The 12177-nt window shown below is 35.9% G+C and overlaps 1 protein-coding gene across 3 annotated transcripts in view; it reads left to right on the top strand.

Moving 5' to 3' along the window:
* The window catches only part of atp13a2 (ATPase cation transporting 13A2), a 172799-nt gene that overhangs the window by 13621 nt on the left and 147001 nt on the right, over window positions 1–12177 (top strand). For all 3 annotated transcript variants that reach the window (XR_007423860.1, XM_022677233.2, XM_022677235.2), the window contains exons 5-16: window positions 1276–1345; window positions 1607–1686; window positions 1790–1867; window positions 1969–2038; window positions 2259–2393; window positions 3261–3327; window positions 5078–5209; window positions 6831–6992; window positions 7157–7267; window positions 9677–9723; window positions 9950–10138; window positions 11567–11773. Coding sequence is in view for 2 of the 3 variants with exons in the window: in XM_022677233.2 (XP_022532954.2) it covers window positions 1276–1345; window positions 1607–1686; window positions 1790–1867; window positions 1969–2038; window positions 2259–2393; window positions 3261–3327; window positions 5078–5209; window positions 6831–6992; window positions 7157–7267; window positions 9677–9723; window positions 9950–10138; window positions 11567–11773 (1348 nt within the window). In the remaining variant the exon portion in view is untranslated. The remainder of the gene's footprint in view (window positions 1–1275; window positions 1346–1606; window positions 1687–1789; window positions 1868–1968; window positions 2039–2258; window positions 2394–3260; window positions 3328–5077; window positions 5210–6830; window positions 6993–7156; window positions 7268–9676; window positions 9724–9949; window positions 10139–11566; window positions 11774–12177) is intronic.

Here is a 12177-nt window from a genome sequence, read left to right as displayed (position 1 = left end):
ATCCTAAAAGAAGTTTGAAAAATATCATGAGATTGCCGTATATAAATTGTAAATTGATCATAAAGTGTTGCCTTGGGCGATGGCTTAAAAACACTCCCACCTGTAAAAGTTGTGAGGTGTTATCTTGTGAGGGAGGCTGAGCACTCCTGGTAGTGGGTGTGATATGGATGGAACATTCAATTTGTGATGCTATGTGTGGCATTTAACAATGCTCAATCCACAATGTTACATGAGTACCAGGAATACATCGTAGTAGGCATTACTACCCACAGTGGACAGTGTAGTAGGTGCATAGTAGGTGATAATGATGGTGACCAGCAGCATCTGGCTAGAATTGTCCATGCGAACAGACAAACAAATCCTATAAGAGTTGTTTCCACGTTTACTGAAGGAGGCCCCACATGCATATCCTGCAGTTCAGCACAGGGTTCTTTAGCTTCCATAAGACATGTCAAAAGTCATAGGACACTATACTTGTCCCATTTGGTTCCGTCTATGTGGGCATGTGTTTGAAAAAGCAATATTAGTCTGGTATTTGTAACTAAAAAAAAAAATAATAATAAAAAATAAAAATAGATTTCTAGATTCTTTTCATTTTAAGCAAGAATGTCATTGGCTACCGGAGCCCTGAGAGAGTACAATTAGCCTTGCTCTCTCTCTGGGTGGGTAGATGGAGCTCTTTCCCCTCATCACTCCAAAGGGTGATGTCGATCAGCACAGGGCGTCTGTGAGCTGATGTATCGGAACTGAGTCGCTGCGCTTTCCTCCGAGCGTGCTGTGATGTTACTCTGCAATGCTGCATTAGCAGCAGTTTGAAAAGAGGCGGTGATTGACTTCACATGTATCGGAGGAGACATGTGTTAGTCTTCACCCTCCTGGTGTTGGGGCATCACTAGTGATAGGGGGGAGTCCTAATGAGTGGGTTGGGTAATTAGCTGCATAAATTGGGAAATTAGGAGAAAATGGGATACAGATTGAAAGATAAGATAATAAAAAAAAAAAAGTTTAGCAAGAAAGATAAGTCGGAAAATAAATACTCTAACCAACGCACACACATTACAGGTATACCTTTAAAGGTAATAGACAAACAAAACGTGACCGTTCCAGTGAAAGTGAAAACCTACATTTCTAAATGGCATGGCCACGTGTTTTCTGCTAAGTAAACATATCTCATCTTCTCCAGGTCAAAGTATGATTGATTTATGTTGTAAACATTGAAGTGTGAGATGATCAAAAGACGTGGCCAGAAAGTAACTCCTGTTTTGTCTTCTGCAGTTTTGAGCATGCAGGAGGAGAGGTGGACGAGAACGAGTGGAGAGACAATGTTCAGCTGCACAAAGAACAGGTAAAATGTACAATGCTACATCAGAAGATGTTGGAACAGTAAAGAAAATGCAAAATTTTTAAAATGGCATGTCGCATGTCTGAAATTCAGGAATTGATGTATAATAATAAATGAATTAAAGTTGAGCAGACAAAACATGAAATATCTTGGGTTCATACTCTACTGTCTGTTTTTTGTTTTTTTGATTTTCTATACTGTCGCAAAAAAAATTAAATAAAGTCCAGCATTGTTTCTAATCAGTTTACTGTGTCCATCCTGCAGAAAACCGTTCTGCGATACTACGTGTTTGAAGGCATGCGATATGTGTGGATGCCCAGAAAAGGGGCTTTCTGCAAAGTTAGGTATGATTAAGCAGAAATCGTATAATTCCTTCTGAACTACATAAATCTTTTTCTCCGGTTGCATGACCTTCAAAAGCATGATTCGTTTCTTGTGTTTTCTCAGTGTCCTCAGTGAGGGTTGGACTTGTGCTGACTTGCATCGTCTTCAGCAGGGACTGAGTCGAGCGGACCAAAGCTCAAGGTCTAACACAAACACTGCTCGTGTTATTCGTGCATTATTAATGATCACAGCCATATTCTTTCTGTTTGTTTATGCTTCTCTATGTCTTGTTTTCTCCCCAGGCAGCAGATCTTTGGGGACAATATCATCGACGTGCCTGTAAAATCCTACGGACAGTTACTGTTTGAGGAGGTATCTTTATTTTTGACCACCTACTGAAATAAATCAGTATTTTTTTTATTATTTCTATTTGAGAAGATTGGAAAACTTTTTCCACAACGAGGCCGAATATATTATACTTAATACTATTAATTACCTGCTAGCGCTTGTTTATAAAACATTTGCACAACCATTTTCACTGAACTTTGTACTAACACATTTGAATTTCTCCACATTGCTCTTTTTTTTCTAGGTTCTCAACCCCTTCTACATGTTTCAAGTGTTTAGTATCATCCTCTGGATGTCAGATAGATACTACTATTATGCTGTTTGCATCTTCGTCATATCGTTCATCTCCATCGCTGTATCCCTGTATGAAATCAGGAAGGTAAGGGAATGTTCTGTGGATATACTCTGCACATTTTATCATTAGCAATAGAATAATCGTGCCTCTAAAGTTTCATGATAGAAATAAATATCTCAATATAATAAAACATTCCCTCAGTATAAGAAATAATTCCCCTGATAATCATTTAAAGCACCTCTAAAGTATCATGGTAGACCCAATTCCCTCAATATGATAAAATATGATTACCTCAATATAAGAAATAATTCATTTTTCCTAATTATTATAATTTTTGTCAATGTAACAATTCTTCTAATTTCCTCAGTCATTTCCTCAGTTGATTAATCGTTCCATAGATTCAACAGTTTATTTCAATTTAATTAATTAATCAGTCCCTCAGTGTAATAAGTCATTTAGCCAATTTAACAATTTAATTTCTTTTTTTATTTATTCATTAACTTCAATGATATTCAATAAAGTTAAAAGTTAAAAAAAAATAAAAAATAAGGATTTCTCTCTGTTTAATTAATTGTAAATTTAGGCAATTATTTAGTCAATGAAAAGAACAATTCATTAAATTGAGTGAATGATTAATTAAATTGACAATATTTTAAGACTCACTAACGATTATTTTATTTATCTGGTTATTTTATGTGCTCCATATTGAATAAAAAAGGCTTGTAGAGATTATATCTTCAGTGTAATATAAAAACATTTATTTTTATTGTTTATAATCATTATTATTTAAAACACTTTACATTATGTAAACATGATTTAATAAATGAACCAGCATAAGTAGCCTAGAATTATTAGAAACCAAATCTTGTTGCATGCTTCTTATTGTTTTTAAAGTTACAATATTTTCTCAAAACAATACTTTATAAACTCTTGTTTTGTGTGAATCTGCAGCAAAGCACTACTCTCCGGCAGATGGCCCAGCTGATAGTGAATGTCACTGTACGCAGAGCTACTGGAGGTGAGGGTTATTATGTAATGCTAAAGCTGTGAGCAGCATAATGAGGTGATTGTTACAGGATACCTTCATATAAGCCAGGTGTCAAACAACCTTAACATGAAACATCTGGCCCGTGAGGTTGTTTGAACTATAATGAACGATAAAAAAAAACCTTCTCTGGAGAGCTTTTATTTACATTCCTCCCTCGTCTCTCTGTCGCGCTCGGCGTGACTTTCAGCATGAGTTTCCACCCATTCTAGTTTTTCCGCCTGTTCTTGGGCTCCCTACCCCTATCTTATAAGGGCGGGTTTTTTTTTTCTCTGCCGTGTCCCAATTTACAAGCTGGGGCAGCGGTAGTGTGTTGGACCGCGACCCTGATGATACACATGGGTTCGATCCTGCGTAAGGAACGGTGTGTTTATATATTTTTTCCCTTTTTCTTGGGTTTATCTGCTTTGAGATCAACTGTTCTACAATTAGGTTCAACAACCCTCTGGGCTGGAGAGCTACTAGTCTGTAGCACTCCATCCCGTTACACTTCATTTTCCAAAACAAAGGTTTTTTTTGTGGCCCGCCACGTAATAATGGCTTGGAAAATATCTGTCCATACTTAATTGCCGACCCCTGATATAAGCCATTAGAAAATACTTACTTACAGGTATATGGTCAGTGCTATATGCATTGCCTTCTGCTTTTACCCAGGCTTTTATTTATTTCATACCATATTATTATTATGACATTTTGACTGCTTTTAGGGCTTTGCTAGTGGACTAGGTTTATGCAGTAAGTTTGAGGTGTAAATTTAATGGGCCAAGACTGTTATGTAACAGTTTGGGTGTTTTAGATTTGGCCTGTGTTGCAGCTCTCTTTTGGTTATGTGGGTTTTTCTTTTGAAGGAGGATGTGTATTAAACTCTTAATCTGACAGTGCTGAGCAAAACACAGTTTTACATTCTGAAATGCCTTTAAGACTTATGTCTTAAATGAGAAATCCAGCATGAAATAGACTTTGATTGTAGTGCTGCTCACTGAACTGGAAAGCACCTAGCACTAGAGCCAATAAGGCAAATTAAAAGAGCTTATTTTACTAATTGTGTGATTATTGTGTGAAGTATGTAATTTAGAACCAGGGTTCGTACAGAAAAAGTCATGGAATGTGAAAGTAGTAACTTCCAGGCCTGGATAAGTTTTGGAAAAATAAAAATACCCGGAAAGTTTAGGAAAAGTCATGAAAATTTGGTCTACAAATTTTATGTTTCCCTTTATCGATGAAGAAAATCTATTTTGAGCAACAAATAGAAAAAATAGAAAATCTATTTTTTTGTATCAACAATTTATCTGATTAATTTTAGACCTACTTTAATCAGTTTTAATTATATTTTAGTTGATTTTTGGGTTTATTGTCCATGTCTGCACTGATGCTTTAAAAATCATATGGTCAGGCCAAAATTAATGGAAAAATCCTAGAAATGTATTGGTTAAAAAGTGTGTTTTTACCTTGTTTATTTAATTGTTTAGGGATGGCTTCCAATCCAATAGACATAAAGTGTTACTTATTTTAGTTAGCTGGATTTAACATTAATATAGATTTTATATTAGAATGTTAGAGTCTTTCTTTGTGTGCATTACAGACAGAAAACAGCATTATTATTTATATATTTCCGTAAGTGGCACATAATTCAGGTCTGAAAGGGATAAATAACTGTATTTAATACTGAAGATTTGAGGCAGGAATTGAATGTTCTCCTCTGTGTGTGTTTGATGTTATCTAGAGGAAGAGTGTGTGAGTTCGGTGGAGCTGGTGCCGGGAGACTGTGTGGTGATCCCTGCTGAGGGTCTGCTGCTGCCATGTGACGCTGCCCTGCTGGCCGGGGAATGCATGGTCAATGAAAGCATGCTGACTGGTGAGAAAAACATGAGTACTCTGTTTATACATGTCCACTCTCTTCTTCTACTAATCTTTTGCCTCGCCAGTGGTAAGGACATGTCTATAAAAAAATAAAGCAAAATACAGTCTGAAAGTATGTTATCAGATGTGGAAGATTTTATTTTTTATTTTTGAGTCAAGCTCATTCTGATTTAATTCTGAAAATCCAGATACTGCCATTCTCAGCTTTTCCTCCATGTCTGAAGATGACTGATTTACTAGACACAGCATGGTGACTGTGCTCATTTGCATAAAGTTTTTTATCCTTAACTGTGGCATACGGCAGCAAGAAATCGCCTTAATCTTGATCTCTTTTTCCGTTGTGTTAATTTAATAGAGAGGGCACATTAACGTGAATGAGGCAGTACATCAGTTTTACTTGGTTTATTTAAATATTTTTATACATCAATGCTTTAATAACTGCGGCTCAATACACATGGTGAGGACTGCAGTAGGTGTTAATAAAAGTATATATTTCTCAAACTAATTAGTCAATTATACCACAGTTAATTCCATCCCTGCAATGTGATTGGCTGAAAGATTCTGTGTTCTGTGAGTGCCATTATCAGCCGGTAATGCGCTGTAACCGAAGCTCTCCATGTATTACTCTGCCACATACAGGTAACCTAGCAACGATGCAGCGCTTACAAGCCAAACAGTGCAGCTACAAACAGAGCAGCAAAGGAAATAACTATTTTAACTCGCAGAGTGTTTATAACCAAACAGATGGTATTTTCTCCTCCTCTTTAACTCAAAATCTTTCAATAAACAGCGATAAAGGAAGCGACAATCGCAATAATGCACTCGAGATTTGTGCTATAATGGGTAATATTTGCCAATAATACACGTCATAGCATTCCCTCTCATGTATTATTGCTTAATTATAATTTAGTTTTTTTTTTTTTTTTAAGATGGTGTAATTGCTTTGTTATGCTAATCTATTATCATAGTCAGTGGTCTTAAAATGCTAATAAAATATTTATCGTAATAATTTCTTGGTTGATATATCGATATGCTCTATAAAAGAGTGTAATTGCATTATTATGCTATTCCCATTATGTCAGTGGCTTAAAAACAAAAATAATGAATTTTAAAGATAGAAAAAAATATAAATATATTTATATATAAATATAAATAAAAAATGCTGTAACCTCAGATAAGTGTCTCACCTACTACAGTGGTCAAAGAATATATACAAGAATATATAAATACAAAAACTCTACATATATATAAGTATGAAAGTAACCTAACCGTAGTTCAGTGTTACAGAATAAACAGGATAAAAGGAAAAGCAGGTATTAGCAGATATAACAATACTGAATATAAGCCTATGAAAATATTGTATTTGAGTTAAGTATAAGTAGTTATATATTGCAATATTTCATTATTTAAATGCAATCATTTTTAAATAACACAATAGTTATTGTGACTGGCTTAATCATAGTGCACAGGCTGTTAAAACTTGTTGACACACACAAAAGACAAGTCGGCAGTGTGTGTGTGTGTGTGTGTGTGTGTGTGTGTGTGTAGCATAATGAACTCATTGTAGCAATAACACACCTCCTCTTCCCTCTTTCCACTTCACCGCTGACTGTCAGGTGAGAGCATACCTGTGATGAAGACCCCATTGTCCGTCTCTGGGGAAACATACAGCCCTGAATCTCAGCGCAGACACACCCTGTTCTGTGGTACACAGATAATCCAGGCCAGGGGGGGACGTCCCGGGGGGAAGGGAGCGCTCGCTGTTGTTACCCGCACAGGTAATTCAGAAAAAAAAACAATGATGTCACTGATGAGAACATGCTGCATGAACTGAAAGCTAGCTAGCTGTACAGATACTCATTTTAATGAGTAGACTCCACTGTTTTTTCATTTGCAATGCAAACGCATTTTTGATTTACCTCACTGTGTTTCTGTTCCTCAGGGTTTTTCACAGCTAAAGGTGACCTGGTCAGCTCTATCCTTTACCCACAACCACTGAATTTCCGCTTCTATCGGGACGCCATGAAGTTCCTGCTGTTCTTAGGATGCCTGGGTAAAATTATATTTAAGATTGATATACATTTAACAAAAAAAAAAACATTTAAAACATTTGTCTTTTTAAACATATTGTATTTAAACTAATGGAAACTTCATTTTTTAACAATAGTTGAAAATAATATAATTGAAATAATAATTAAAAAATGGGAAAAAAAGTCCTTTAAAAATCATTTGTAAAATATAAAAATACTCCCACATTTATTACTGCCTAAATCTATATTTAAATGCATTTATACAGTTGCGTGCAAAAGTATTCGTACCCCTTAAACTTTTCCATATTTTGTCACATTACAACCACAAACATAAATATAATTAATTGGGATTTAATGTGAAAGATCAACACCAAAACAAAGTGGTGTACAGTTGTGAAGTAAAAGAAAATTAAGCATGATTCAAAACATTTTTCACAAATAAAAAACTTAAAAAGGTTCGGTGTGTATTCAGTATTCAGCCCCCTTGCAACCAATTGCATTCAGAAGTTCCCTGATGACTGCTAATGACTAAAAAAGAGTAAAAAGAAAGCTTGAGCTGTTTTGTAAAGAAGAATCTGCAAAAATTTCAGTCATTAGATGTGCAATGCTGGTGAATACATACCATAAAAGATTCGCAGCTGTAACTGCAGCAAAAAGTGGCTCCACAAAGTATTGACTAAAAAATGTTTTAAACCATGCATAGTTTTCTTTTTTCCACTTCACAAATGTATACCACTTTGTCTTGGTCTTTCACATTAAATTCCAACGAAATATATTTATGTTTGTGGTTGTAATGTGACAAAATATTGAAAAGTTCAAGGGGTATGAATACTTTTGCAAGCTGCACTGTAGATGTTTGAAAACAGTTGCCAGTATAACCAGGTCAGGCCTTCCAAGCAACTTCAGCCCAAGAGCCGACCACAAGATTAGGTTATCTCATAGGCTGGCTCATGTCACAGGTGATGTGTAATTACTGGTGTTTGCCTGGTGGCTTTGAGGTCAGCAGGTTGGCCGGCAGTGCTGACGTCTTGGGTTCAAGTCCCTGCTGGGGTGGAGTTTCAGTTTGTTCCCACAGTCCAAAAACATGGAGATCAAGAGAATTGGTTACACTGGTGTGCTTTTCTGTGTGAATTAATGTATATCTGTATGACCAGATAAGAATTGGCACTGTTTTGGATAATGCCCCCCTTTTGCTTAATGTAGTCCTTCAGGTGAAAGGTTGAGTGTGTTAATTATTGGCAGTATGTGCTGGTTGAGTGCTGAGTGTGAAGGATTGTGTTTATTATAAAGGCTTAATTGGGTATTTAGGAGGGTATCATATAAGTGAAACGTCTATCTTTCTTCCTTCTGAACTTCCTTCCTTCTGAACTTCCTTTCAAACTTCCATCCTTTCGAACTTCCTTCTGAACTTCCAAACTTCCTTCCCTCAGAACTTCTTTCCCATAGAACTTCCATCCTTACGAACGTTCTTCTAAACATCCTTTCCTCCAAACTTCCTTCCTTCCCAACTTTATCCCAAACTTCCTTCAATCCAAACTTCTGTCCTTCTTTCCAAACTTTATAGTGAATGTCCTTCCCTCCAAACTTCTATCCTTCCTTCTGTACTTACTTACTTCCCTCCGAACTTCCTTCCCTCTGAACTTACTTCCTTTCTAACTTCCTTTATTCCCAACTTCATCCCAAACTTCCAAACTTCCTTCCTTTCAAACTACTGTCCTTCTTTCCAAACTTTCTAGTGAATGTCCTTCCCTCCAAACTTCCTTACTTCTGTCCTTCCAAACTTCCTTCCTTTCATACTTTCTTCTGAACTTCCTTCCTTCCAAACTTCTGTCCTTCTTTCCAAACTTTCGAGCAAACTTCTTTCCCTCCTTCTATCCTTTTTTCCTTCAAAACTTATTTCCTTCCTCACTTACTGCCAAACTTTCTTCCTCCGAAATTCTTTCCAAACTTTCTTCCTTATGAACTTTTTTCCAAACTTTCTTACAAACTACTAAAAGCCTCAGGGATCTTTGGAGTTCTTTGGATCTGGACATGGTGATCCACTCACATTAAAATTTAAGATCAAACCAAACTAATGTCTGATGTTTAAAAAGGAATTCCTCTCTAACCATGCTCTAATAATCTGAAATAAATGCACTGTACCTGTTTCTAATTTTACACATTTTACATAGTAATAAATATGAGGGTGTCTAAAATTGTTTTCCTAATTTCTTATAATTACATTTTGCTTATGATTTTTAAAATAATTTTTTCAGTAATATTTGTTAAGCTGTATTATCTCCCTAAGTAACTGTTGTTGTAGAGATTAATATCAACTGTATTTAGGATATGATATAAAAGATAGGGGTTTCATGGGAAATATTTCCTGTATGCGACAAAAACTACCACTTGTTTTTGTGAGACTAACTGAATGAATGTCCTTGTATTTGCAGCTTTGATTGGCACGATATACAGCATAGTCATGCTTTATAGGAGCAATGTAAGTAAGACCACTACTGATTCATTTACACTACTGTATTAATATATTTGTTAAGATGCAGGTGCTGTGATGTAGCTGTTGGTTATTATTCTGTAATCCCTGCCCACAAAGGTCTTATTACACTATATGACCAAATCACCATATATTTTCAATCTCTTTGTTTCTGAATTTTTATTATAATTTTAATTATTATTTATAATTATTATTATCATTTTTAAACCATCAGACCACTTGGGAGCAGCTCATTATCCGATCTCTGGATATTGTGACCATCGTGGTGCCGCCTGCTCTCCCCGCTGCCATAACCACAGGCACCATCTACGCCCAGCATCGCCTGAAGAAACACGGCGTGTTCTGCATAAGCCCCCCTCGCATCAACATCTGCGGAAAGATCTCCCTCTTCTGCTTCGACAAGGTGAGGAAGAGCGTGGAGGACGGGGGCTTCCCCTGACGTCTGCTCTGATTCTGGAAGCGCATTAGTTTACATGTTTAATGAAGCGCAGATGTTTAATTAGATTTCTTTAAATGTTTGTTCTCCTATTTCCGTATCTGATGAACTAACAGACCACCTTAACCAAACTCCGGCATGACACATACCCCGGGCGTGGTCCATGACCTTCATTTGTTTCCTACTAAACTGGCTTTTCTGGTTCCTGGTCAGGTGACCAGATAATAATGTTCCTCAGGGGCCTTCAGGAGAGAATTTGTTCAGCTTGCTTAACAGGACAAAAATAAAAAAAGTATCCCTTCTGGTTTCATGTGTATAGCCCCAAACAGACTGTTTTTTGTTTCTAAAGTGTTGTGAGATTCCTATGATTAAGTCCTGTAAGCTACAACTTGACTTTTACAAAGATAAGTGGTAGGAATGTTCCAGAAAGAGACATTTTTCATGTACAGTGTAAAAATAATTAAAGTATTAACTGGATAGAACGTATTGGCTCTTTGCAAATAGAGCTTAGATCCATATATTGTTATATTATTTTAAAGAGATTATTAGGCTATGTAGAAAACTGTTAATAAACCTGCAAATTGTCATTCTTAATGCAAAAATATTTATTTATGATTATAAAATGGCAACTTTTACAGAATTTTTAGTGGAAGTCCATGAAAAAAGTTTGTTTTTAATGGCTGCTTTTATTTCAAAAAGTGAAACTTGTTTAAGAAACACTTTAAAAGAGATTTACAGCTCTGAAAAAAATAAGAGAATACTGTTTGCTGTTTATATGTCTATGTTTGAGTAACATAAACATTATTGTTTTATTTTATAAACTACGTACAACAGTTCTCCCAAATTCCAAATAAAAATATTGTCATTTAGAGTTCAGAAATCAATATTTGGTGGAATAACCCTGCTTTTTAATCACACTTTTCATGTATCTCGTTCATGTTCATGTTCTCCTCCACCAGTCTTACACACTTTTGGATAACTTTATGCCACTCCTGATGCAAAAAATCAAGCAGTTCAGCTTGGTTTGATGGCTTGTGATCATTTATCTTGCTCTTGATTATATTCTAGAGGTTTTCAATTTGGTAAAATCTAAGAAACTCTTCATTTTTAAGTGGTCTCTCTTTTTTTTCCCAGAGCTTTATATAGGTTTTCCTAAGCAAACACACTTTATGATCCATTTACATACTGTTCTTCCATTACTTTTACTTTTTAAGGATAAAAAAGTATATGTTATGGCTTGCTCCATTATTAGAGTCCATGTCTATTGTATAGCCTTCTAAAAATCTATATAATCTGTAGATTTCTATATACCTTTTACTACAGGTTATTATTGTAATATTTAAATGTAATTTAGTTTGTGGTAAAGGAAGTAAAACCTGTGTTTTCTTTCCTCAGACAGGAACTCTAACTGAGGAGGGTCTGGATGTGTGGGGGGTGAAGGTCAGGAACAAGTCAGGGTTTGATGATCTCGTCCCGGACCCTCGTCTTCTCCCCCCGGGCCCCATGCTGTCAGCCCTGGCCTCCTGCCACTCTGTAGCCTTGCTCGGGGATCAGGCTATTGGAGATCCACTGGAGCTGAAAATGATCGAGTCCACAGGCTGGGTAAACATCCTCACCCAGTTCACACTGTTTTATATTAAACTCTGATTGATTAATATGTAAGTGACAGTGTTTTACTGGTGAATAAACAATTTAATATTCAGATTTTTTGTGTTTTAGCTTCTGCTTACATTATATTATTATATCATTAATAAAAAACATAGTTACGGCAACATATGCAGATCTAGGTTTGATACTACAGTACCAGTCAAAAGTTTGGACACCTCTTTTCATTCAGTGTTTCTTTCTTTTGTTCTTTCTTTCGTTTGTTCTTTCTCTCTCGCTTTTGTTTGTTCTCTATCTCACTTTCATTTGTTCTTTCTCTCTCTTTCTTTTGCTCTTTCTCTCTGTTTCTCTTATTTCTCTCTCTCTTCTTTCTTGCTTTCTTTCGTTCTTTCTTGCTTTCT

This window comes from Astyanax mexicanus, chromosome 13, assembly GCF_023375975.1.
Source record: "Astyanax mexicanus isolate ESR-SI-001 chromosome 13, AstMex3_surface, whole genome shotgun sequence".
Taxonomy (NCBI): Eukaryota; Metazoa; Chordata; class Actinopteri; order Characiformes; family Acestrorhamphidae; genus Astyanax; species Astyanax mexicanus.
This window is presented reverse-complemented; position numbering and strand designations above follow the sequence as displayed.